Source organism: Odocoileus virginianus, chromosome 8, assembly GCF_023699985.2.
Source record: "Odocoileus virginianus isolate 20LAN1187 ecotype Illinois chromosome 8, Ovbor_1.2, whole genome shotgun sequence".
NCBI classification, from domain to species: Eukaryota; Metazoa; Chordata; class Mammalia; order Artiodactyla; family Cervidae; genus Odocoileus; species Odocoileus virginianus.
This window is the reverse complement of record NC_069681.1, coordinates 62,872,777-62,900,192: the sequence shown is the minus strand read 5'-3', so window position 1 is coordinate 62,900,192 and position 27,416 is coordinate 62,872,777. Positions and strand designations below refer to the sequence as shown.

General features: G+C 35.2%; 1 protein-coding gene across 1 annotated transcript in view; it reads right to left on the bottom strand.

Annotated features, from left to right (window-relative positions):
• KLHL1 (kelch like family member 1) overlaps positions 1 to 27,416 on the bottom strand; it is a 489,854-nt gene that overhangs the window by 95,829 nt on the left and 366,609 nt on the right. Inside the window, exon 7 of the mRNA XM_070471593.1 lies at positions 13,300 to 13,524. Within this exon, the coding sequence (XP_070327694.1) occupies positions 13,300 to 13,524 (225 nt within the window). The remainder of the gene's footprint in view (positions 1 to 13,299; positions 13,525 to 27,416) is intronic.

The window sequence follows — 27,416 nt, the reverse complement described above, 5'->3', positions numbered from 1 at the left end:
CAACTGTTTATCCTCTATCTTTCCTGATAATAAAGGAGATCTTTGAATCCTAACATTAGAAGATTATTTTTTCTTAAGATGCTTTTTTGTTTTTTCAATCTTAAGTTTGTGAGAATAGATTCTGTGGTTCATATCCTTGCTGAAATCAGCAGAACCAAAATGTCTGAAGATGTCTTTTTTTTCCCCTCCTTTCATAGTGTGAGGAATAGTTTGGCGAGACATAAATGAGTTGAAAATCTTTATGCATCAGAAGTTTGAAGAATGCTTTCATTATCTGTGGACAAGAGTATTGCTATTAAAAAGCCTGACAACAATCTGGTCATCCTTCCTTTTCTGTGGACTTTGGTATTTTATTGCAGTTATTTCATTGTTATTCATACATGGCTATTGTTCTCATTTGCTTAAGTGTGTTTTTCCCTCTTCAAGAGATATGTAATTATCTCTTTATCTTTGATATTCTGCAATTTGATACAGATAGAGTGAATTTGCTCTTTTTTCACTCATTTTTCTGATAGCCCTTTGGACTACTCATTTTAGAGGTATGAAAAAATAAATAAATGAAAACCTCAATAAAATAGAATTGAGAGAACAGCAGGGGGCGCTCTCACATTTGGTAACAACAGGAACCCAACAGCAAGAGTCTTTCCTGGCAAGGATTGAGCCAATGAAAATTCAATTATTGGTTTGATAAAAGAGAAAGCTCTGCTTTGGACCAAGTACCAACTCAGTCCTACTAGAAACTCTAAAATTTACAATCTTAATAGCAGTACATGCATTAAACAACATGTTTAATGTTGTTTAATGTTGACAAAATAAGTGTTCATGAATCAATATTGGTGGGAAAATTTTTATAAGGTTACAAAATGTGCCTACCTCACTTGCTTCATCTGTGCAACATACAACCTGGGGAAGCCTGTATGTACTGCTCCCAAACTTTTAACTTTTGAATGGACCATTTGAGTTCTGGCAAATGAATTTCATATAACGTCCTTGGTCTTATGGATATAAATATATTTTAGTTGTAGTTTGCATGTGTTCACGCTAGACTGAAACCTTCCCTTGCTTACAGACTATTTCCTTCTTCTACTGCTTAAATCTTTTTTGAAAATATTATCCCTACCTGGGGGAATGCCTCTCAAACTTCGTAAAGAGAGAGGAAACCATTTTCCTGGCTAAGTACTTCTATAATTCTGCCCTATTCGGCTTCTTTTGCAACACTTTCACTGTGCTTACCACCCTCAATCCTCTGATTAAGTCCAAAGCATTAACAACATTATGAAGATTCAACTGGCAAGATTTGTAGACACCCTCCAAGCACCTTGACCAAGAGCATTGCTGTTGGTCCTTCTAAACTTCAGATTCACCCCTTTCAGAATTTATAAACTCTCACCCTGTGAGATAATCACAGAAAGTTTAATATACTTGCCTTCTATTTCTTTTGACCCACAACTGAAAAAAGATAGTCACGTATTGCAAAAGCATAAATGTTTCTATGAAAAATAATCATGTTCTGGTAAATAAATCTTTTCACAGTGTGCTCAAGATGAAGACATTAAGCATTATATCTTGCAACCTGGAGATTTTGTCAATTGGAAAATACCAAACTTTCTTCATACTCTCTGGGTACTGCTATGTAACCCTTGTGCCAGTAAACTTCAAGAAAAAGGTTCTTTGATTCATGTGGTACACCTAAAGAAAGCACTAAACACTGACTGGAACTGCACATTATCTGGTAACCTAAAAGTAAACATTTTCTACAATTGAAGCAGAGAACATCTGAGGAGACAATTTCCTCAAGCTATCAAGGCAAGGCCTATCATAAATGTGTCTCCCAAACTTATGATGATGATGTAATGCTTCAGGTGAACTCCAGTGATGATGATCTTGTTAATACATGGACTTTAGACAGAAAGTGACTCCAACCCTTCTTTGTTACTCGAATGTGATCATAATAGGTTTCCAACCTGTGCACTTTCCTTCTGATATAAGACAGTACACCTTGGAAAGTTCCTTTCTGATATTAGGGACAAAAAGTCTCTGAAACTAGATGTGACTCTTGATCAACACTGAATTTTAAAAAAAAGGGGAAAATGTAAAAAAAAAAAAAAAAAAAAAAATGAATTTCAGTGAACTGGAATTGGGATACCAGAAAGGGGATCTCTCAGATTCTCCAGAAAACAAAATGTCACAGACTCTTCACAAGTTCCTTTTCCCCTCCATAAAAATGTTCTCCTTCATTTGTTGTGTGGGAACTTGTACATAGCTCACCATAGCAATTCTTTGTTGGCCCCAGTAACACCCATCTCTGTTAGAGAAATATATGGCTATTTACTTCAGGTCAGCAGAGACCATGTGTTATACTTCAGAGAAATTCTTTCAGATTTTCTTTTCTCTCACTTTCTCAATACTCTTTTTCTAAAATTACCACGGATAACAATATAATGCTTTCTGATTATTTGTCTCATATGTTTTGCCATAATTTTAATTTATTTCATCTTATTGAATTTTAGAGATGACAGTGATGCCTATTTTATTTTTTTCAAAATTCTATTTAATATTTCATTTCATCAAACATCATAAATTTGAAAAAATTTTATATTTTTCCCTCTTTTTATATAACTGATTATTTTAAGACTGAATATCTTTGGTGACTAGCAAAGAATACCAAATACATTTGTGTTCTTTTTACTTTTGGTATTTTAAGTTTGTTTTTTTTTTTTTTTTAATTTTTTGTTTTTAATTAAAACTGAACCATGTCTGTGTTTTCAGAGAAGTTGCATTATATATATTTTTTCTCTCTCTTTTAATCCCTGAAATATTCCAGGAATTCTTGATAGTTTATGAATCTATAATATTAGGTAATAAGATCCTAGAGTCTATATACATAGAAGGTTTTCCTGCTAGGAAGGCTAAATGGGAGACCAGCCTATAAAACAGGTAATCCTTAAATGGCAGAATATAGAGACTATTTTTTGTCCTGATTTATTAGTTCAAATTATATCATTTTAGTATATCTAAATCATTGATATGAATATAAAAAACATACCACTATCAGCATTTTCCCCTTTTTCACTCAGTGAAATTGAGAAGTGTATATAAATTAACACAGAACTTTATCTATCTATCTTGTCAATTTCTTTACCTACTCCTATACTTATTCATTTGTCTATATCTAAATCTCTGTCTGTATTTCAAATCTGAAATACTTGGTTGAATCATTCCTCAAACTCATTCTATAGAAATTTTCACAATCAAACATGCTAACTGTTTCAGACACTCAGATACTAAACTGATATTTTTGTGTGCATGTCTTTTAATTTGTGTACATAAAATGAGAGAATGAGCCTTAATTAAAAAATAAAAATTCTAAAATTATATAGCATGAGAATAGTATTAGGTGTTAATTCTAGATGGTATCATAGATATTCACAGAACTCTTCAACTTCATCCTCTTCAGCATTAGTGGTTGGGGCATAAACTTGGATTACTGTGATGCTGAATGGTTTGCCTTGGAAATGAAACAAGATTATTCTGTCATTTCTGAGTTTGTGCCCAAATACTGCATCTTGGACTCTTCTGATTATGAGGGCTAATCCATTTCTTCTAAGGGATTCTTGCCCACCATAGTAGACATAATGGTCATCTGAATTTAAAAAGCCCATTCCAGGCCATTTTAGGTCACTGATTCCTAAAATGTCGATGTTCACTCTTGCCATCTCCTGCTTGACCATGCCCAATTTACCTTGATTCACGGACCTAACATTCCAGGTTCCTATGCAATATTGTTCCTTGCAGCATTGGACTTTACTTTCACCACCAGACACATTCACAACTGAGCAATGTTTCCACTTTAGCCCAGCCACTTCATTCTTTCCAGAGCTGCTTCTGTGCCCTTCCTTAGTAGCATTTTGGACAGCTACTGACCTAAGGGATTCACCTTCCAGTGTCATATCTTTTTTACTTTTCTTTGTGTTCATGGAGTTCCTGAGTCAAGAATAGTGAAGTGGTTTGCCACTCTCTTCTCCAGTGGGCCATGATTTGTCATGCCCTGACTACCAGGGACATGTCCTTCAGCCACTGTTCGTAACTGGACAGACATGCCCTGAACCCCTGGTTGTCCAAATGCTGGTCCTTCTTTAGCCTTTGGGCATGTAAACCTTCACTTGCCACTGGGTGTCAGTCAATGTGCCAAGTGGGGGCTGGCCAAAGGACTTATTGGATTTTCTGGGAAGGGGGTACGGGGAAGGCTGGAGCTGAGGCTGGAGGATGGTCATGAGCTGAGGGCTCCTTGGCCTCACTGTTGCTTCTGGCTGCCCTGGGAATTCTCTGCCACCCACGTGGCCCACCACGGGCCAATACCTGGCCACCATCTTTCCTCTCCTCTGGTTCCTCAGAGTTATTGTCCACATCTGGCAAGCCCACCTGCCGCAAGGTGGTGAGAAGCGCTTCATAGCCTCCTGCCCCACCACATTAGGAACTCAGGGCTCTGGTCACTACCCTGTTCCCACCATGAACTCAACCAAACACCAAAAAGATGTCTTTTTTTTCCAGAGGAGACTGGAATGCAGAAGTAAGAATTCAAGAGATACCTGGTGTATCTGGCCTTGGAGTACAAAATGAAGCAGGACAAAGGCTAACAGAGATTTGCCAAGAGAACATACTGGCCATAGCAAATACCTTCTTCCTCAATGCAAAAAATGACTGTGGCTCAGATCATGAACCCCTTATTGCAAAATTCAGACTTAAATTGAAGAAACTATGGAAACCACTAGGACATTGAGGTATGACCTAAATCACATCCCTATGATTATACAGTGGAGGTGATGAACAGATTCAAGGGAGTAGATTGGAGTGACTGAGTGACTGAAGAACTATGGATGGAGGTTCATAATATTGCATGGTGACCAAAACCATATCCCAAGAAAAAGAAATGCAAAAAGGCAAAATGGTTGTCTAAGGAGCCCTTACAAATAGCTAAGAAAAGAAGAGACATGAAAGGCAAAAGAGAAAGGTATAGATATTCCCATCTGAATGCAGAGTTCTAGAGAATAGGAAGGCAAGATAAGAATGCCTTCTTAAGTTAACAATGCAAAGAAATAGAATAAAGCAATAGAATGACTAGACATCACTTCAAGAAAAGTGGTGTTACCAAGGGAATATTTCATGCAAAGATGGGACAATAAAAGGCAGAAACTATATGGACCTAACAGAAGCAAAATATATTAAGAAGAGGAAGCAAGAATACATGGAAGAACTGTAAATAAAAAGATCTTAGTGATCCAGATAAACAGGATAGTGTGGTCACTCACCTAGAGCTAGATCCCTGAGTGTGAAGTCAAGATGGGCCCTAGGAAGCATTACTATGAACAAAGATAGTGGATTTAATGGAATTCCAGGTGAGCTATTTCAAATCCTGAAAGATGATGCTGTTAAAGTGCTGCACTCAATATGCCAACAAATTTGGAAAACCCAGCAGTGGCCACAGGAATGGGAAAGGTCCGTTTTCATTCCAATCCTGAAGAAAAGCAATGCCAAAGAATGTTCAAACTACCTTACAATTGCACTCATTTCACATGCTAGCAATATTATGCTCAAAATCCTTCAAGTGAGGGATCAGTAGTACATGAGCCAAGAATTTCCAGATGTACAAGCTGGATTTTTAAAAAGGTAGAGAGATGAGATTAAATTGCCAACATCCTCTGCATGATAGAAAATAAGATAATTAAAAAGAAAAAAAAATCTATTTCTCCTTCATTGACTAAACTAAAGCCTTTACTGTGTGGATCACAACAAACAGTGGAAAATTCTTCAAGAGATGGGAATATCAGACCACCTGACCTGCCTCCTGAGAAACCAGTATGCAGGTCAAGAAGCAATAGTTAGAACCAGACATGAAATAATGGACTGGTTCAAAATTGGGAACAGAGTAGGTCAAGGCTGCTTATTTAACTTATATGCATCATGCATATGTTGGTCTGGATGACTCACAAGCTGGAATCAAGATGATCAGGAGACGTATCAACAACCTCAGATATGTAGAGATGTCACTTTAATGGCAGAAAATGAAGAGGAACTAAAGAGCCTCTTGATGAAGGTGAAAGAGGAGGTTGAAAAATCTGGTTTAAAACTCAACATTCAAAAAACAAAGATCATGGCATCCAGTCTCATCACTTCAAGGCAAATAGATGGGAAAAAAGTGGAAACAGTGGAAGATTTTATTTTCTTGGGTACCAAAATCACTGTGGGTGGTGACTGTAGCCATGAAATTAAAAGACATTTGCTCCTTGAAAGAAATCTATGACAAACCTAGGCAGCATATTAAAAAGCAAAGACATCACTTTGCCTACAGAAGTGATACTTATAGTTAAAGCTATGGTTTTTCCAGTACAAATGTACAGATGTGAGAGTTGGACCATAAAGAAAGTTGAACACTGAAGTTGATACTTTGAAACTGGTGTGGCAAAGACTCTTGAGAGTCCCTTGGACAGGAAGAAAATCAAACCAGTCAATCTAAAAGGAAGTCAACACTGAATATTCATTGGAAGGACTTGACATTGAAGCTGAAACTCAAATAATTTGAAGAACTGACTCACTGGAAAGGACCCTGATGCTGGGGAAGATTGAGGCAGGAGGAGAAGGGGGTAACAGAGGGTGAGATGATTGGATGTCATCACTGACTCAATGAACATGAGTTGAGCAAGCTTTGGGAGATACTGAAAGGCAGGGAAGCTTGGCATGCTGTAATTCATAGGGTTGTTCAGAGTCAGACACGACTTAGCAACTGAAAAACAAAAATATTTATTATTATTATTAATTTATTGGCAACAGCATGTTATATTAGAAAAAAAAATGACTTTGGAGCTAAAAAAAATAGCAAGTACAAATCTTCCTTACAAGATGGGTGACATAGGGAAAACTAATTGACCACTCTGTCCATGATTTTTTAAACATTAAAACTGCAAAAATGTCTAAATTATAAGGTGATTGTGGTTTGCAAGGAGATCCAGCCAGTCCATCCTAAAGGAAATCAGTCCTGAATAGTCATTGGAAGGACTGATGCTGAAGCTGAAACTCCAATACTTTGGCCATCTGATGCGAAGAACTGACTCATTGGAAAAGACCCTGATGATGGGAAAGACTGAAGGCAGGAGGAGAAGGGGACGACAGAGGATGAGATGGTTGGATGGCATCAGCGACTCAGTGGACATGAGTGAGTAAACTCCGGGAGTTGGTGATGGACAGGGAGGCCTGGCGTGCTGCAGTCCACGGGGTCGCAAAGAGTCATACATGACTGAGCGACTGATCTGAACTGAACTGTGAGTATTCAATCAGTTAGTAAATGCCGAGCACAGACTGAACATTTTTTTCACATTACCTCTGAATGGGAATATCCTTCTTATTTTAAGAATGTTCACACATATGATCGGCCATTTGAAGCAGCGTTGTCTACTATGATAGATGACAACAGTTTGAGTTATTTCTTATTCCTGATTAAAAAGCTAAGGTCAGTGACTCAGAGCTATCTCACAGATCTCTAGAGTGAGTAGAAGCAACGATGCCAGTTGGGGCACCCAGTACCTTTCCTGGAAGCATTTTTGCCCTTACCAGACTTTCCAGGGCATGCCTTTTTCACTTGAATTAACAAGCCTGTCTTAATTTCAGCCATGTTTCAGGATGTCTAATTAATTTGACAAGCTAAACATTATGTTTATTTGTTCTTCAGTTGTTGTGGTTTTGTTTGTTTGTTTGTGTACAGCCTGAAGTTTCATACGTTATGTTTGTCTGTTATGTATGTGTCCTTTTAGCTCAAGGGTGGCTAACTTCACCATCTATGGGGAAGAGTCACTGTTCACCAACATAGTTGACAAAAGGCCAACATCAGTGTTATTCTCATTGCTTTTAAAATGTTTTCCTGTGCTGATGGCTAGACCATATAAGTCATTTGTAAAGTGTTAGTAGCCATTATGTTTTCAAAAGACTCCTTTTCCTATGGATGAGCCAGTTTTTGCTTATTGTACCCATATAAAAACCATCTCTATTGTTGACATCTGCAGCAATGACAAAATAGAAGATAATGACAATACTGACAAAATGTTTCAAAATCATAACTCTGAAAGAGGAATAAAAATATTAAATATTTGAAGAGATTTATTCAAAAAATAAAAACAGCTTAATCTACATAAGATCAATGAGCTCTATGGCTTTATCCCAAGAACTTTCTCCCGAACTGTGCAGTAATCTTAAAAACCAACAACCTCACTATCAAGGTAGTGATGAAATCTAACAGCATATTAGCCAATAGAGGGCTCTGGTCAGATCTTGGAGATTCCTCAGAAGCTCATTCTTAGGAAATTGCTATTATTCTGATGGGTCCGGTAGTTCTCTGAAAACCCACATTTGTAAGGGTTTCTTCTTTTACCTGATTAAGGCTTCTTCTTACTGAGAATGCTCCAGGATGTGTGTCAAGAAAAAAAAAAAAAAAATCAGTGGCAATTACTTAATGTCAGTGCAGCCTGAGGTGGTGAAAACAGTTAAAACAAACAAGAAGCTGAAAAAAGAAAAAAAAAAAACTTAACAGAAGAATTGCAGAAAGGATGTCTATGGAGAAATTGGAAAAGACTGACATATTCCTGGTACTCTTAAAGGTCATGTGCACATGCACAGGTAAAATGTGAAGGTAATAAGTTCTCATCTCTATCTGACCTTGAGGATTTGTATAAGCAAGGATGATAGATAAGTCATGAAGAGTCTAGCTCCTGCTAAAAATCTACTTATGATGTTTTAAACCTGATCATAAGCTATTGCAAAGGCTTTACTTGGCAGGTCTCATAGGAGAAAGCTATTATCCCTACACCAATCTTGGTGCAAAACCAAAGTACTGCAAACTTTCAAGAAAGTTGCAGTGAAGGACTCAGACTATCTAGCTGATCATGCTATTTACATATTTGCATTTCTCTTCCAGGCACATTTGATCCTAAGATATCGATGTCTAAGTCTTGGCAAGGGGTCTTTTTCAGGCACTTCTGCCAAGACCTTTATGAGGAAAGGAGAAAGAAAACTTGCCTTTGCTTAGGGGCTCAGTGTTCATGTTGGGACAATCCTTCAACACTTCAGTGGTCAGTTTACAACTCTGCCTTACCAGGAGCTCAGCTGAGCTGGGAGATAGCTGGGTTCAAGAACCTCCAAGTAGGATGAACTCAAACTAGGTGTACATAGGCATATCACAAACTGTTAAAAGTCAAAGTGAAAATCTTACAAGTAGCAAAAGAGTAACAACTTATCAGTCACAAGGGATTCTCAAAAAGATTAACATCTCATTGCTCATCAAGAAGACCAGAAGACATGGTATGGCATATTCAAAGTCTAACATAAAAAAACTGTTAAGAATTTTATGTCCTTTACAAATAAAGGAGAAATGATCATATATCAAGATTTTAAAAAATAAATAAATAAAGCATAAAGGGAATTTGTTGCTAGTAGATCTTTCCTGAAAGGGGTCCTTTGGGTCAGGCTGTAGACATTTCTAGATAGGAACATAAATTCACAAGAAGGGTAAAGAGCTCTATGAAGGTAAGAGCTGTATTTTTAATAATTTATAACACTTTATTTTCTCCTGTCATTATAAAGACATCTGCATAAAGTAATAATTTTAAAACTGTATTGAGATGGATGTATAAATATGCAATTTGTATGACAACAACAAATATGTGGCTATTAAACACAGTCCTACAAAAGTCAGGGGGCTGATATTATCCAATTTCAAATCTTATTACAAAGCTACAGTAATCAAGGCAGTGTGGTATTGGTGTAAGTATAGACAAGGATATTAATAAAGTAGAACTGAGTGTCTATAAATAAATCTTCATATTTATGGCCAATACATTTTTGATGATGCACCAAGATAACTCAGTGGAAAAGAAAGTTTTTTTTTTTTTTTTTAACAAAGAACAGTGAAACAACATGCAAAATGATGTTGAACTATCAGTTAACATCATAGTAATAAATAGATTATGCTTTTAAATTTAAGACCTAAAAGTATAAAATTTCTAAAGCATTAGCATAAATTTTATGACCATGGATTAGACAATATTTTTCTCTTATACTCCAACAAAAGCAGAAGCAACAAAAGAAAAGAAAATAAACTTAACTTTAGTAAGTCAATAGTTTTTGTGCTTCAAAGGATCCTATTAAAAAGTTAAATTAGAGCCCATAGAATGAGATGAAATTTTGCAATGTTATATCTGATAGAACACTCATATATAGAATATAAAGTGAACAATAAAAGAAAAAATAGCCTGAACAAAAGTTATATACATTTATCCAGAGAAGGTACAAATGGTCAATAAGCACATGAAATATTTCTCAAAATTATTCATTAGAGAAATTTCTATAAAATCATGAGATACATTGTGATCATTATAATAGAAAAATAATAAACAGTACCAAGTGTTGTCAAGGATGTGGAAAAATTGGCACCCTCATATTTTGCTGAGGAGATGGAAAATGGAACAGCCATTCTGGAAAATAGCTTGGCAGTTCTTCCAAAATTTAAATGGAGCTACGATGTAATTCAACAACTTTTCTAATATGTACATATCCAACAGAATTTAACATATATATTCAAACAAAAACACATACATGGATGTTCATTGTAGTTTTATTCATAGTAATCAAAAAGTGGAAACAACTCAGAAAGCACAAACTATATGATTCTATTTAAATGAATTATCTTGAGTTGGCAATTTCATTGGGACAGAGAATAGTTTAATTTTTGCTAAGGGGGCCAGGCAGATGGGACAATGGTGAGTGACTGCTATTGATTACAGGGTTTCTTTTTAGAATGATAAAAATATTTTGAAGTTTGATAGTGGTGATGACTACATAACTCTGCGAATAGACTCAAAAGTACTAAATTCTACACTTTAACACTTAGTTTTATCTCAGTTGAAAACTAAACAAACAAAAACAAACCCTATCATTTTTTAACATACAACACAAAGCATGGCATATAGAAAATCCATAATCAACAATAGCTATTTAACTATTTTATCAATTTTTCCTAAAATTACTTACTTGCAAACAGTATATTGTAAGAATGACTTATTCAATTTTATACGACATAAATGTTGTGGGAAAGAAGACATGATTTATAGAACTATGTGTTTCACAGACATAATGCTAAAATAAAAACTCAGCATGTTGAGGCAATTGTGGTTTTAATTAGTTTCATTCCCTAGAGAGATGCATTACTCCCTGATATCACAGACTTAACAAGAATACAGTTTTGATATTTTATCCAACAGAAGAATCAATCTTCATTTACTGATAGCTACGAAATGTTTTTGACCACATCTTCAACTTAACAACCAAAGAACTCATGTGGCTTTCTAATATAATCATGTAAGGATTTTTTTCAACCAAATCTAGGTGGGAGAAGGCTATATAGGTCAACTCTTTTGGGTTTTTATTTTATATTAAAATTTTACTTTAGCTTCTTGCCACTTGGAGTATAATATGGGATACATGGACAATATTGTAATCACACTGAATATCACAAAGCAAGACATTTACTAACTATGGCAAATAAAATAAAAATCAGAAAACTGATAAAATTGGAGGTAAATTAGAAGAACAGAAAGGTAAGTGGTTTTAGTTCAGAGCTATTTTTATAGTTTGTCTTAGATGATGGCAGAGATGAATTAGAATGTAGAGCTGAAGACCTTAAAGTTAAACTATCATTTATTTTTGTTTTTTAAATGCTCTATGATTTTACTTTCCTAGGAAAGTCTGGATCAGTAAATTTGCAATTAGACCTCAATATCTTTCTAATGTATATTAGATGTACTAATATACTAAATGCATTTAGTCAACTATCTGATATATTTCAGGTCTTCAAAAAACTAACTAGGACTTCTTACAATCCACACGATGAGAAACACAAATTCAGGATCTATATTATATTACTCTTTTTCTAATATTTGCTCAGGACTTTATCATTTACAAGTGATTTCACATTCATTATCATCATCCAATTTCAATCTAATTCATAACCTTGAATCGGTGGTAAATGAAGAGATGAAGGCTTATAGTTTAACTGCTGGCCCCAAATCAAGCCAGTATCCAATGACAGACTGAAAACTTACACCCAGAACTTCTAAATCCAAATACAGTTCACCCCATCTCCAGGTTACTCCCTAGTGGAGATCAGTTTAATCCTATTATATTGACTTCTGGTGCCTGTTGATGAGTCACTCTTTTCCTAAATCTGTTCTGCCCTCTCCCCATGGACTTTTCAAGATGGAATCAATTAAATACAAAGATATAACTAGATTTGACTATCCACTAATGCTACAGAAAACCACCTTAATTGCTTTCTCAATTCACATTAACTGTTTCTTCTTCCACACTCTATTACTCTGGTTTTTCCATGATAGTTCTGTATTTTATCTTCATAATAGATGAATATTACATACTGTATGAGTACATACTTTGAAAACTGGAATAACTTGAGGTCTACTCATCTAGATACATTTTTTTACAAGTCCTTGCTTTTATTTATTTAAGAAAAAGAGGTACAATTGATACAGCACATTAGTTTCCTGTACAAATAATGATTTGATGTTTGTATATTTTGCAGAATGATTGCCATATTATAAAATGATTACTCATGTTACAACTGGAAACTTCTAATGTTGAGTTCCTTCACCCATTTCACCCACTCTCAAATCCCTGCTTCAGACAACAACCAATCTTTTCTCTATATCCATGATTTTTTTTTTTTTCAGATTCCACAGGTAAGTGAGGTCATATGGTTATTTTGCTCTAATTTATTTCACTAGGCATAATTCCCTCAAAGCCCATCCATGTTGTTGCAAATGGCAAGATTTCTTTATTCTTAATGGCTGAACAATATTTCATCATGTATATATATCACATTTCCTTTTTCCATTCATCCATTGATGAAAACCAAGGAAATTTCATCTCAGCATATTTAACATCACTCTTTTAACAGTTTAACGTACATTGGTCACCACAGGAAAATGTCAAGACTCTATCTATCTATATGTTCGTGTGTGTGTGTGTGTATATATATATATATATATATATATATATATCAACACATATATACATCAACATATATATATATATATATATATGTGTGTGTATAGATATGTTCCAAATTAGTTCACAGCTTACCTTGTTAATGATAATTGATCTAAGTAATACTATATTTGAACACACATCCTAACTTTCACTAAAATACTTTCCAAAAATGATATTAATAAAGAAGAATCTTACCTAGACCATGTCTATGTGTTGACATTGGTGGTAAAACAGTCCAAGTCTTGGTTTTGGGGTTGTAACATTCAACAGTGTTCAATGTCTTCAAGCCATCTCGACCTCCAATTACAAAGAGTTTGTCATCAATAACAGCCACACCAAACTGCAATCTCCTGCCATTCATCATCCCTGCCTGGATCCACAAATTTGTTCTGAGATCATATTTCTCTATGGTTGTAGCTCCTGAGAAAACATAAATCAAAGAGTCACTGTTTACTATGAATCCAAAAAAGAATCTTCCCAAGACACTGCACAAATTAGGATATGAAAACATTCTTGTCACATTCACTTTTCTTGAAGAAAAAGATGGCAAGAAAACAAAGGGAGTGGTAATTTAAGTACCTTATTTTCTCTTCTTGGCAGAGAAGATGTTAATGATTAAAGTAGACACAAATGTTCAGCTTATTTGGATTACATAATGATCTCATACTAAACTATTGACTCAATGGAATCATTATTTAGCATGACAGTTCTGTGAATTTTATAGCTTCCCTTTATCATTGTTTGCTATAAAAATGTAACATAAGCCTAGCCTAAAAAGAAATATATTAAAGTCCTTTTAAATAACTAAGTTACACATGCTATCTGTATAATTTCTGAGAGTGAAGAGAAGTTAATTTAGCAAATTCTTTACCAAATTGCTTTAAAAATTTGTCTTATGTCTTAAATAACAAAGGTTTTAAAAGTCAACTTTAAGATATGCAAACAAATGTTAGCTGTGTGTGTGTGTTTGTTTTTTGTTTTTTTTTTTAACCTTATTTTTTAAAAAATGCATCCAGGGAATAACAATAGAATTTAGAGACATAAAATGATCTCTTATCCTTATCAACTATTTATAATATAAATAAAATAGCTTATCTTTCCTAAAAGCTTTTTATGTATAAGTTTGAGAAATGCAGTGAATCTGACTAGTAAAATTGAAATTGAAAGAATAAGCTAAATCACTGATGACATATGTTTTAAGGGATCCAGTTAAACATTTCACATTAAAAATATCAACCTTGAACTAATTCACAAATGTTTATATGATAAATTATAAGCCAGTAAACACTGATCTTGCTTCAGTGTTTCACCATAATGTTTAGACTCATATTCATCAATGTTGCATCTTTAATGATTAATATCCCTACATTTACAAGTCAACATTTTGTGTACTTTTATTTATGCACTAAAAATTATTTTGCTTGTAATTTATTACAAGTTTACAAACTAGGGAAGACATTCTTCAGAGGTCTCATAGAACCTAACAAGCAATGAACTAAACAAATATAAACAATTTGGCAGGAAAAGTTCTGCTAATTGAAGTAAAAATGGTGTAATTTATGCTCAATTTTTATTCAAAAGTGACAAAGCAGTAATAATAAAATACTGAGTTAGAATGAACTAAATCTGGCTTTCTGATGTTATTAAATACATGAGCTAATTTTCATACAGCTAAATATGAAGTATTATAGTACTATTAACATTGTTAGAGTAAAAATGAACTTTAATATTCATAAAAGTCATTTGATAGTTTGTTAACATACAATATTATTTAAATAATCTCTTATTTTATGCTTAAATGTATTTATTATGAAAGTGAAAGTCTCTCAGTTGTGTTTTTTTTTTCTCTCTTTATGACCCCATGGACTATACAGTCCATGGAATTCTCCAGGCCAGAATACTGGAGTGGGTAGCCTTTCCCTTCTCCAGGGGATCTTCCCAACCCAGGGATTGAACCCAGATCTCCTGCATTGTAGGTGGATTCTTTTTATGTTTTATATTAAAAGTTTTATTCAAATGCATAAAAATTGAAATTCCAAGGTGAACTAAAGTTTTAAACAATTTCAAGGTCATCTGAATTCTCAAAGCTTAATAGCATTGGAATGCCATGAACGTCTCAAAACTGAGTTGTATGTTATATGCAAATGCCTCTCTCTTATGACTAACTCTTGACAAATCATGACAGAAGAAACAGTGTAACCTAATCATAATTAATCCATTGCCAAGAAACCCTTATTTTGCAGATCTGGGTATACAAGGAAATAAATGTCTGAACAATTATTTTCTTAATCTCCAAAACCTTGATCAAATTTTCTGCAGGCAATCTAAAGTATAGTCATCTTTCTAAGAGAAAATCATTGAAAATATGTGAAGTTAATGGCCTCTGAACAACCAAAGATGATGCTATTCAAAGGGGAAATTGAGAACTTGATTTGAGATTCAAAGTCTCATTCAAGCAAACTAGGTATGTGTTAAACTTCAACACATGGCAGGATTTTTTTTTACAGTGTTTTTCCTCTAACTGCAGTTTTCAACTGTAAGCTATATATTTTTATCCTAAAGTAACTACATCAGAAATAGGAATGCATTCCTATATTCATTATGTAAAATTTAAAAGTTGTTTGAATTTAATATGGCTATTGTAAAAAAAAGTCTCAAATTAGCAGCCTAACAAACACACATTATCTCTTTGCTCTGAAGGTCAAGCATTCAAATTAGATCTTGTGTTAAAATCAAGGTGTTGGCAGCTCTTTCTTTCAGGAGGCTCTAGAGAAGTGGTGCATAGGCCTCACATGTTCTTTGTGACTTCTCCTTCCATCTTCAGGGCCCGCGACATCGTGTTTCTCTGACAGAAATTCTTGTGATTATAATAGACTCACCCGATTTAATTTGAGTTAATGTAGAACAATCTATTTAAGGTCAGCTAATTAGCAACCTTAATTCCCTTCACAATCAGTCCCTTTCCTGCACTTGCTATGTAAACTAACATACTCATATATCCTGGGGATTAGGTTGTAGACATCTTTACATACATACATATACACATACATACATGTCAGTTGCTCAGTTGTGTCTGACTCTTTGCAATTTCACGGACTGTAACCTGCCAGGTTCCTCTGTCCATGGGGCTCTCTAGGGAAGAATGCTGGAGTGGATTGCTATTCCCTTCTCCAGAGGGTCTTCCTGACCCAAGGATCAAATCCAGGTCTCCTGAATTGCAGGCAGAGTTTTTGCCATCTGAGCTATAAGGAAGTCCCATAGATATCTTTGGGAGGCATTATTTTCCTACCCTAGAAACCAAAGTCTATGTTCACTCTACTCTTTAGTTTTGATTAGTAAAAAAAAAAAAAAAAAGAAAGAAAGTAAAGAAATTTTAGTAATATAAAACAAGTATTTCTTGATTTGTAGAGTTTACTATGGTAGGCAGTAAATTATTTCCTCATTTAGTCAGCATGTAATATAAATATTTTATCTAGTTTGTAATGATCATGAAGTTAAAAATATGCCTGCTCTTTTTCTAATGAAAGTTATTAATAATAATATTCTGTAAGGAATTTTCTCACCAGCATACTTCATTAGTTGTCTGTATAAACTTCCTAACTGTCTTGTACTTGTAAAAATTTATCAACCTTTTTTTTTTTTTTTTGAGTCCTGATGTTTCCTTTTACGTTTCCCGTTAGTGTTTTCCTGAGTCATAGGAAGGATGAAGTCATTCTGTCTAAGCAATGTTGCTCTGTGTTTTTCCTTAAAGTGAAGACAATATTTGTCATTGCATAAATTGAAAGCAGAATATGAATGAGTGGACTGCTGAGTTTGATCCCTGGATTGTGAAGATCCCTTGGAGGAGGGCAGGGCATGGCAACCCACACCACTATTCTTGCCTGGAGAATCCTCATGGACAGAGGAGCCTGGTGGGCTACAGTCCATGGGGTTGCAAAGAGTCAGACACGACTGAGCAACTAAGCTCAAGAAGTGTTGGTTAGTAATGCATTTGGAAGAGATTAAAAAGGAAATTTTATTTTAAGACATAGTTACTCTGGGGTTCCTCTGTTTATGAAACCACCACTGGCTATTTTAAATTCTTGTAAAGTGGAGGCACAACTTTAAAATATGTGACTGCAGGCCAAATAGCAGCCTATTTCCATAAACTCTCACTTGGTAAACTATATGACATTGAAAGATGGCTTCCAGCTTCAGATGAGAATACAGCCTTGCCAGCACCTTGCTTTCAAGCCTTTTGAGATCTTGAGCAGAGAAACCAGACATGCCTTCTTGGACCTGTGACTCACTGTGAGCTAAAAGTTGGTACTTGTTTTAAAAAGTTCTTATGGCAATGTGTTACAGCAATAATAGAGTACAGTTTATTTTAATTTGCATTTCTAAATGTATATTTTTTTCAACTTCAATAATATAACTAGAAGGTATTAGATACAATACAAATACAAAAGTGTTTTTCTCATGACAAAATAAACAGCAAACTCCTTTCTTAAAATATAAAACTGAAAAAAAGTGCTCAATATGTTACTAAAGTGTGGTTCTAGGTATCTTTGGAATTGTTCATACATACAGTCAAATGTGATTATAAATTACAGATGGTTTATTCCATATCTATAATTCAAATATTTAGCAATGATACTTATCTTGAATATTGCACAGAATAAAATGATAGGAGTTTTCTAAACAGACAAAATAGATGTCACAAAATATATAGAAGCTAAAGGTTTTTATTCAACTCAGTAAAAAGGGCTTCAGGTATCACAGAGCAGTTTTACTAAAACTGTGTGTGCCTGCTAAGTTGCTTCAGTCATGTATGACTCTTTTTGATCCCATGGACTGTAGCCCACCAGGCTCTTCTGTCCATGGGATTCTCCAGGCAAGAATACTGGAGCGGGTTTACCATTTCCTCCTCCAAGGGACCTTCCCTACCCAGGGATCCAATCCAGGTCTCTTGCATCTCCTGCCTTAGCAGGTGGTTTCTTTACCACTAGAGCCCCCAGGGGAGTCCACACTGTAATTTTAATATAATATTAATAAGCTTAGTAACAGGGCTTCTGCAATGGCTCAGCGGTAAAGAACCACCTGCAATGAGAAACTCAGAAGACACAGTTTCCATCCCTGGGTCAGGGAAGATTCCCTGGAGGAGGAAATGGCAGACTCGCTCCAGTACCTTTGCTGAAAAATGTCATGGACAGTGGAGCTTGGTGGGCTAAAGTCAATGCGGTCACAAAGAGTTGGGCATAATTGAGCAGAGAGAGCACAAGCTTAGTTACCTGACTTTCAATACTTCAATACTTGTAATACTTTCAATACTTGTAAATACTTTTTACAAACCTGCAAATCAAAACGGTCTGAGACAGTTGAAAGTAGCAATAGCTGAAGGTGAAGGAATAATCAGGAAAAAATAATGCATTGTTTTAACTCAGAACAAACATTTATGGCTTTACAACAAAACACATTATATAATGACCACAGAACATCATGACCCAATAATAAGTAATGTATCCTGATACCATCAGACTTTTGGAAAGGTTAAATTAGTCAGATATATATACTTTCATAGGAAATAATAAATATTGAGAAGCATTCTGGAAAATTTTAAAGCACTGGATACTTTTTAAGATACTTAAGACCTCAAACTTTAAAGAAAATATCATTATTAAAAATGATATATTTTGAATTTTTCATATGATAAAAATTTCATGTATCTACATACTTATGAAAAATATAACTTCAAGATAACATTGTTATACTTACAAAAAAAGTATTGTTGCAGAGAAAATATCTTTCAAGGACAAATAAGTCTTTACTTTTTAGGTAATTCCTTATAAATTTTTAGGATGACATTGCAAACTTTCATAATCACCATCCAAGCAAACAACCAAGGGAATTCTAGATCCCCAATATAAATATTTGTAAAATGATAATAAACTGATATATAACTATATAGAGACAGTACCCGACTGTGTTTTAATGGTTTGACTTGATCTTTCAGCTTACGATGGTGTGAAAGTAGTATGTATTCAGTAGAAATCTTAAGTTGAATTTCAATCTTTTGCTGAGCCAATAATATGAAGTACAATGCTCTCTTGTGAAGCTGGGCAGGGCAGTGAGAAGCAGTTCATATCCAGCCAATTGATCACGAAGTTAAACAACTAACACTCTTAAAACCATTCTACTTTTCACTTTCAGAGAGTATTCAATAAATTGCATATGATTTTCAACACTCTACTATGAAATAGGCTTTGCGTTAGATGATTTTACCGAATTGTAGGTAGTCTGAGCACACTTAAGGTGGGTTAGGCTAAATTCTGATGTTCTATAGGTTAGTGTATTAAATGAAGCTTCAACTTACTATATTTTGGACTTGCAATGGATTCAAGACATAAATTATAAATTGAGGAAGATTTGTATAGAGATATAAATATATAGGGGTTTCACTAGTAGGTCACATGGTAAAGAACCAGCCTATAATGTTGAAGACTAGGTTTGATCCCTGGGTTGGAAACATGCCCTGAAGAAGGGAATGCAATTTCTTTTATAAAAATCACATAGATTGTATAAAGAAGAGAACCTATTTAAACAGCACAACTAAAAGTAAATTGTCTAAAAATGAAGTCAGCAAGATAGGCTCCAACTCTAGATGAAAAACAATGAAAAACAATGAAAAATGAAATTGAAAAATGAAAATAAAAAAACAATGAAAAATATTGAATAATGTTAATTTAAGTGAGTGGAAAGAATCATATGACTTTTGAATGAGATAGTTTGCTATTATGGAAATCATAATTATCTTAAAATCACAATTTATATAGTAATGATATTTGTACAAGGTATTTATAAAATTACGCTTGTGTTTCTCTAAACATTCAAATGTCAAATATTAGGAAATACATTTTTAAAGGCAAGACAATCTTCAATACAAAGGAATCCTGAGGAAAAATTGGCCTATGAAATATTAAAAAGTATTGTATAACCTTAGATATTTTAAAAATGTGACTTCCTGATGAAAGAAAATGGTTATATTAATGAATATGAAAAGAAAGTCAGAAACAACTCTAAAACATGTGAGTATAATATGATAAAAGTGGCTGTTCAAATCATTAAAAAACATTTTACTATTCAGATGAATAGTGTTGGGATATTAATTGTCATTTGGAGAAAAAGTCACTGAGATTCTCGTCTTACTCTTTTTACAAAATGAGGTTTAGATGTGACATGGGTTAAAGCACAAAACAGAAGGATATAGACCTAGCATGTTTATGGTGTGCTTCTCAGAGACAGGGTAATTTTTGGTAACCTGCCTTTGGTCACATTCTACTAAAACCTTAAACATCCTAGAAGATGAAAATGTAGTTGATAAATGTTCAATTCTAGGTGAGCCTAAGAGCAATAGTTCATGAGGAAAAACCTTGAGACAGAATTTTTTAAAAGTCTATATAATCACTAATCACTCAAATAATATAACTACATCAAAAATAAAGAAACCAATAAAAAAAAAAAAACATAGACTGTCAGCAAGACTTAAACAATGAAACAAAATTAACAAAAAATTAGCAAAAACTTTTTACATCAATAGCAAAGAGTGAATGTCCTTGATATATCAAAGCTTTTGTAAACTAAGACATTAATTAGAAACATTAAAACATCTTTAAATATGTAAATTATGTTTAATATGTTAAGAGAAATATGCTAATGTCAGTAGCAGACAATAGAAAAGCAATATGAATACCACCTGCAAATTGAAAGATTTACTTAAGCATTTCTAAAATTAAATTATTTTGTTAAATTTCCAAAAGATTTAGAAAATGTTTCATTTTGATAATTCACATCAAAACACACTGGCTGATATTAAGTCAATACAAATATGTTCTAATAGAACATTATTAAACATTATTTCTTTATTTTTTCATTTTCTTAGTAAATGTTCACTGAGCATAAACATTGTACAGGAAGCAGTGATCAAAACCATCTCCAAGGAAAAGAAATGCAAAAGGCAAAATGGTTGTCTAAGGAGGCCTTACAAACAGCTGAGTACAGAAAAGACATGAAAGGCAAGTAGAAAAGGAAAGATATACCCATCTGAATGTGGAGTTCCAAAGGAAAAGCAAGGACAGATAAGAAAGCCTTCCTCAGTAATCAATGCAAAGAAATAGAGGAAAACAATAGAATGGGAAAGACTAGAGATTTCTTCAAGAAAATCAGAGATATCAAGGGAACTTTTCATGCAAAGATGGGCACAATAAAGGACAGAAATGTTATGGACCTAAGAAAAGCAAAAGTATTAAGAAGAGGTGACAAGAATGCACAGAAGAACTGTACAAAAAAGATCATGACCCAGATAACCATGCTGGTGTGATCACCCACCAAGAGCCAGACATCCTGGAATGCAAAGTCAAGTGGGTCTTTAGGAAGCATCACTATGAACAAAACTCGTGGGGGTGATGGAATTCCAGTTGAGCTATTTCAAATCCTAACAGATGATGCTGTGAAAGTGTTGCACTCAATATTTCAGCAAATTTGGAAAACTCGGCAGAAGCCACAGGACTGGAAAGTGTCAGTTTTCATTCCAGTCCCAAAGAAAGGCAATGCTAAAGAATGCTCAAATTATCACACTATTATACTCAGCTCACATGCTAGCAAAATAATGCTCAAAATTCTCCAAGCCAGGCTTCAACAGTACATGAACCATGAACTTCCAGGTGTTCAAGCTGGATTTAGAAAAGGAAGAGGAACCAGAGTTCAAATTGCCCACATCTGTTGGATCATTGAAAAAGCAAGATAATTCCAGAAAAACATCTACTTCTGCTCTATTGACTATGCCAAAGCCTTTGACTGTGTGAATCACAACACACTGTGGAAAATTCTGAAAGAGATGAGAGTACCAAACCATCTGACCTGCCTTCTGTAAAATCTGTATGCAGGTCAAGAAGCAACAGTTAGAACTGGACATGGAATAACAGAATGGTTCCAGATAGGGAAAGGAGTACATCGTCTATACATTATCACCCTGCTTATTTAACTTATATGCAGAGTACACTATCAGAATTGCTGGCCTTGAGGAAGCACAAGCTGGAATCAAGATTGCCAGGAGAAATATCGATAACCTCAACTATGCAGATGACACCACCCTTAAGGCAAAAAGGGAAGAAAAGTTCAAGAGCCTCTTGATGAAAATGAAAGAGGAGAGTAGAAAAGTTGGCTTAAAACTCAACATTCAGAAAATTAAGATTGTGGCATCTGGTTCCATCACTTCATGGCAAATAGTTGGGGAAACAATGGAAACAGTGACAGATTTTTTTTTTTTTTTTTTTTTTGGCTCCAAAATCACTGCAGATTGTGACTGCAGTCATGAAATAAAAAGACACTTGTTCCTTGAAGTAAAGCTATGGCAAATGTAGACAGCATATTAAAAAGCAGAGACATTACTTTGCCAACAAAAGTCCATCTAATCAAAGCCATGGTTTTCCCAGCTGTCATGTATAGATGTGATAGTTGGACTATAAAGAAATCCGAGTGCTAAAGAATTGATTCTTTTGAACTGTGGTGTTGGAGAATAGTCTTGAGAGTCCCTTGGAGTGCAAGGTGATCCAACCAGTCCATCCTAAAGGAGATAAATCCTGAATATTCATTGGAAGGACTGATTGTGAAGCTGAAACTCCAGTACTTTGGGCACCTGATGCGAAGAACTGACTCATTTGAAAAGACCCTGACACTGGAAAAGATTGAAGGTGGGAGGAGAAGGGGACGAAAATGTATGAGATGGTTGGATGGCATCACCAACTCAAAGGACATGAATTTGACTAATTTCTGGGAGTTGATGAGGAACAGGGAAGCCTGGAGTGCTTCAGTCCATGGGGTCACAGAGTCAGACACAACTGAGCCACTGAACTGAACTGAGCATAAACTCATACTACTTAAAATTTTTCAATTAAAAATTTATTTTTATAGCTAATATTTGTCTAATTTTAGCCAAGTTTTTATAATTTATATTATTATTAAAATGTCCTCTTAGGTAACTTTTTGAAAGTTTTAAAGTTGGTGTTTTTTTGTTTTTGTTTTTTAGAAATACTTTCCTTACAATATTTATTAGAAATTTTCTAACCTTTGCTGAAAAGGTCAGCACTGATGAATGAAAGGAAACATGGCTATTTGGACAATTGGGTTCTTTTTGTAGTATTACTGGCTGTATGACACAAATAAAAGTCACTGAAATGCCTTTACGATGTGTAATCAAGTATTTTTCACAGAACTAGAACAAATAATTTCACAATTTGTATGGAAATACAAAAAACCTCGAATAGCCAAAGTAATCCTGAGAAAGAAGAATGGAACTGGAGGAATCAACCTGCCTGACTTCAGACTCTACTACAAAGCCACAGTCATCAAGACAGTATGGTACTGGCACAAAGACAGAAATATAGATCAATGGAACAGAATAGAAAGCCCAGAGATAAGTCCACGAACCTATGGTCACCTTATCTTTGACAAAGGAGGCAAGGATATACAATGGAAAAAAGATAACCTCTTTAACAAGTGGTGCTGGGAAAACTGGTCAACCACCTGTAAAAGAATGAAACTAGAACACTTTCTAACACCATACACAAAAATAAACTCAAAGTGGATTAAAGATCTAAATGTAAGACCGGAAACTATCAAACTCCTAGAGGACAACATAGGCAAAACACTCTCTGACATAAATCACAGCAGGATCCTCTATGACCCACATCCCAGAATTTCAGAAATAAAAGCAAAAATAAACAAATGGGACCTAATGAAACTTAAAAGCTTTTGCACAACAAAGGAAACTATAAGCAAGGTGAAAAGACAGCCCTCAGATTGGGAGAAAATAATAGCAAACGAAGCAACAGACAAAGGATTAATCTCAAAAATATACAAGCAACTCCTCCAGCTCAACTCCAGAAAAATAAATGACCCAATCAAAAAATGGGCCAAAGAACTCAACAGACATTTCTCCAAGGAAGACATACAGATGGCTAACAAACACATGAAAAGATGCTCAACATCACTCATTATCAGAGAAATGCAAATCAAAACCACAATGAGGTACCATTATACGCCAGTCAGGATGGCTGCTATCCAAAAGTCAACAAGCAATAAATGCTGGAGAGGGTGTGGAGAAAAGGGAACCCTCTTACACTGTTGGTGGGAATGCAAATTAGTACAGCCACTATGGAAAACAGTGTGGAGATTTCTTAAAAAGCTGGAAATAGAACTGCCATATGACCCAGCAATACCACTCCTGGGCATACACACCAAGGAAACCAGATCTGAAAGAGACACGTGCACCCCATTGTTCATCGCAGCACTGTTTATAATAGCCAGGACATGGAAGCAACCCAGATGCCCATCAGCAGACGAATGGATAAGGAAGCTGTGGTACATATACACCATGGAATATTACTCAGCCATTAAAAAGAATTCATTTGAATCAGTTCTAATGAGATGGATGAAACTGGAGCCCATTATACAGAGTGAAGTAAGCCAGAAAGATAAAGACCATTACAGTATACTAACACATATATATGGACTTTAGAAAGATGGTAACGATAACCCTATATGCAAAACAGAAAAAGAGACTCAGATGTATGGAACAGACTTGTGGACTCTGGGAGAAGGCGAGGGTGGGATGTTTCAAGAGAACAGCATTGAAACATATATATTATCTAGGGTGAAACGGATAACCAGCCCAGGTTGGGTACATGAGACAAGTGCTCGGGCCTGGTGCACTGGGAAGACCCAGAGGGATCGGGTGGAGAGGGAGGTGGGAGGGGGGACCGGGATGGGGAATACATGTAAATCCATGGCTAATTCATATCATTGTATAACAAAAACTACTGTAATGATGTAAAGTAATTAGCCTCCAACTAATAAAAATTAAAAAAAAAAAAAAAAGCATGAGATTTCATTGATCTCCACCTAAATTATTAACTCTTGGAAAGTACATTTTTGTCTTTTTCACTAATTACCCTCCCTTATATAGATATGTTAATTGAAGGCTGTTTGTGATCTACTGATGTTTGCTCCTTTCACACTGAGGGTTTACATTAGCACCACATTTACATGAAAGTACAATGGCTTCTACATATCTCTCAGTCTTTTACTTCTCAATCTCCATGAGTTTTTATCATGGCATTAAATTGAGTTAGCCCTGCAAAGTCTGTTCCCCTTGTCAGTGAAGAACCACACACTGGAGGATTAAGATCTGGTACATGTGAAATGCACCCAAACACACACTGGCTTATTCCCACGTGGGTGTGTAAATCAAAAGACTTGATTTAGAAAAATGATGCACTTATGTACGGTACATTCACTGGGACATTGACCAAGAAAATGTACTCAGTACTCAAGAATTTATAATTATGATGGCATTTTTTTAATCACAAAATACTAATTTATTTTCAATCCATATTCTTTGAAAGACCCACACAATGTACAGATAAGTGACCCAAATTCTCTGACTACTAAAAGATAAAATAAAGTTTTCACTAGACTAAATTTTGAAGAATTTAGCTTATAATTTTAACCCTGATCCATCCTCAGAAGAGACTTTAGAAGTGACTATAGCCAAGTAGCAGCAGCAACATAGCCAAGTTAGTCACTAAGTTTTGTCTCCTTCTACTGAAGGTGAGGCTATGAAAGAAAACTTCACCAACAGGTGATTCACTTTTGACCTGAGAGAACCTTCCTTCACTCTTCATTATGCAACATAGCTTCTGTGCTCTGTGTGTTCAGTTGTGTCCAACCCTTTGCAACCCCATGGACTGTAGACTGCCAGGCTCCTCTGTCCATGGGACTTTCCAGGCAAGAGTACTAGAGTGGATAGTCATTCCCTTCTCCAGGGCATCTTCCTAACACAGGGATTGAACCCATATCTCTTGAATCTCCTGCACTGACAGGCAGGTACTTTACCACCAGAACCATCTGGGAAGCCCCAACATTGCTTCTAGGAGCTGAAATTCTTTGTAGACTCATTGGCAATCATGTAAGCAACCAGAATTTAATTTAACACGAGCATCTTTCCTGTTTCTAAAGATTGTTAAGAAAGCAAATACCTTGACTTTACCTAGTTCTTCCCCTGAGAGTCTTGGAGAAGTATGATTCTCACCTTAAAATATTTCTTGTGAAAGTGAAAGTCACTCAGTCATGTTCAACTCTTTGCAACCCCATGGACTATGCATTCCATGGAATTCTCTAGGCCAGAGTACTGGAGCAGGGTAGCCTTACCCTTCTCCAGGGGATCTTCCCAACCTGGGAAATGAACTGGGGTCTCCTGCATTGCAGGCAGATTCTTTACTAACTGAGCCTTATATATCAGGGAAGCCTGGTAATTCAACATCTATCCCCCAAGACAATTCTCTGTGTATGGAAAACAAAAATAAAACCGGGTTTAGGCTGACACAATGTTATTAGTGATTTTGAGTTGTTTCTACACCTTGATAAAAACTGATGACAGTGAACTGGTAATCTCCAAAGATATACTTCAAGCTCAAAAAAGGTACTGAAGTGGAACCAAAGTGACTGAATGGAGTTATTGAGGCAGACATCAAGTAGAGCAGTCGTCAAAAGGGCAAAGATGAAAGAATAAGCTTTCTCCTATTATACTGATTTTCTTCAGAAAAAGTCTACAGCATTTTAAAGTTATTTCCCCTACCTAACTGCAACTGCTCAGGTTTCTCTGACACAGAATTGCAAGTGAATCATTTTCTTAAAGTTGTATGATGATCACTATTGTGTTAAATGCTTTAGAAATTATCCAGCTTCAGAATTTCAGTATGAAAAGCTATTCTTTAAAAGCTCATAATAGTGCAGTCTGTCCAGTTCAAGACAAGGAAGTAAAAACCAGGTCAAGATGGTTAATTCCACCTATCTATTCAGTTTCCATTTTTTTCTTTCAACAATACTGACGATGATGAAAAGTATGATGAGACAAATTCAGGATAAAATGATCTAGCCATGTATTTTGAATATATAGAGAAAAATATCAGTTTATCCTTGCTGCTGCTGCTAAGTCTCTGCAGTAGTGCTTCAGTCCAACTCTGTGTGACCCCATAGATGGCAGCCCACTAGGCTCCTCTGTCCCTGGAATCCTCCAGACAAGAATGCTGGAGTGGGTTGCCATTTCCTTCTCCAATGCATGCATGCTAAGTCACTTCAGTCATGTCCGATTTTGTGCAACCCTATGAACAGCAGCCCACCAGGCTCCTCTATCCATGCGATTCTCTAGGCAAGAATACTGGAGTGGGTTGCCATTTCCTTCTCCAAATTTATCCCTACAGTTAGATAATTTAAAA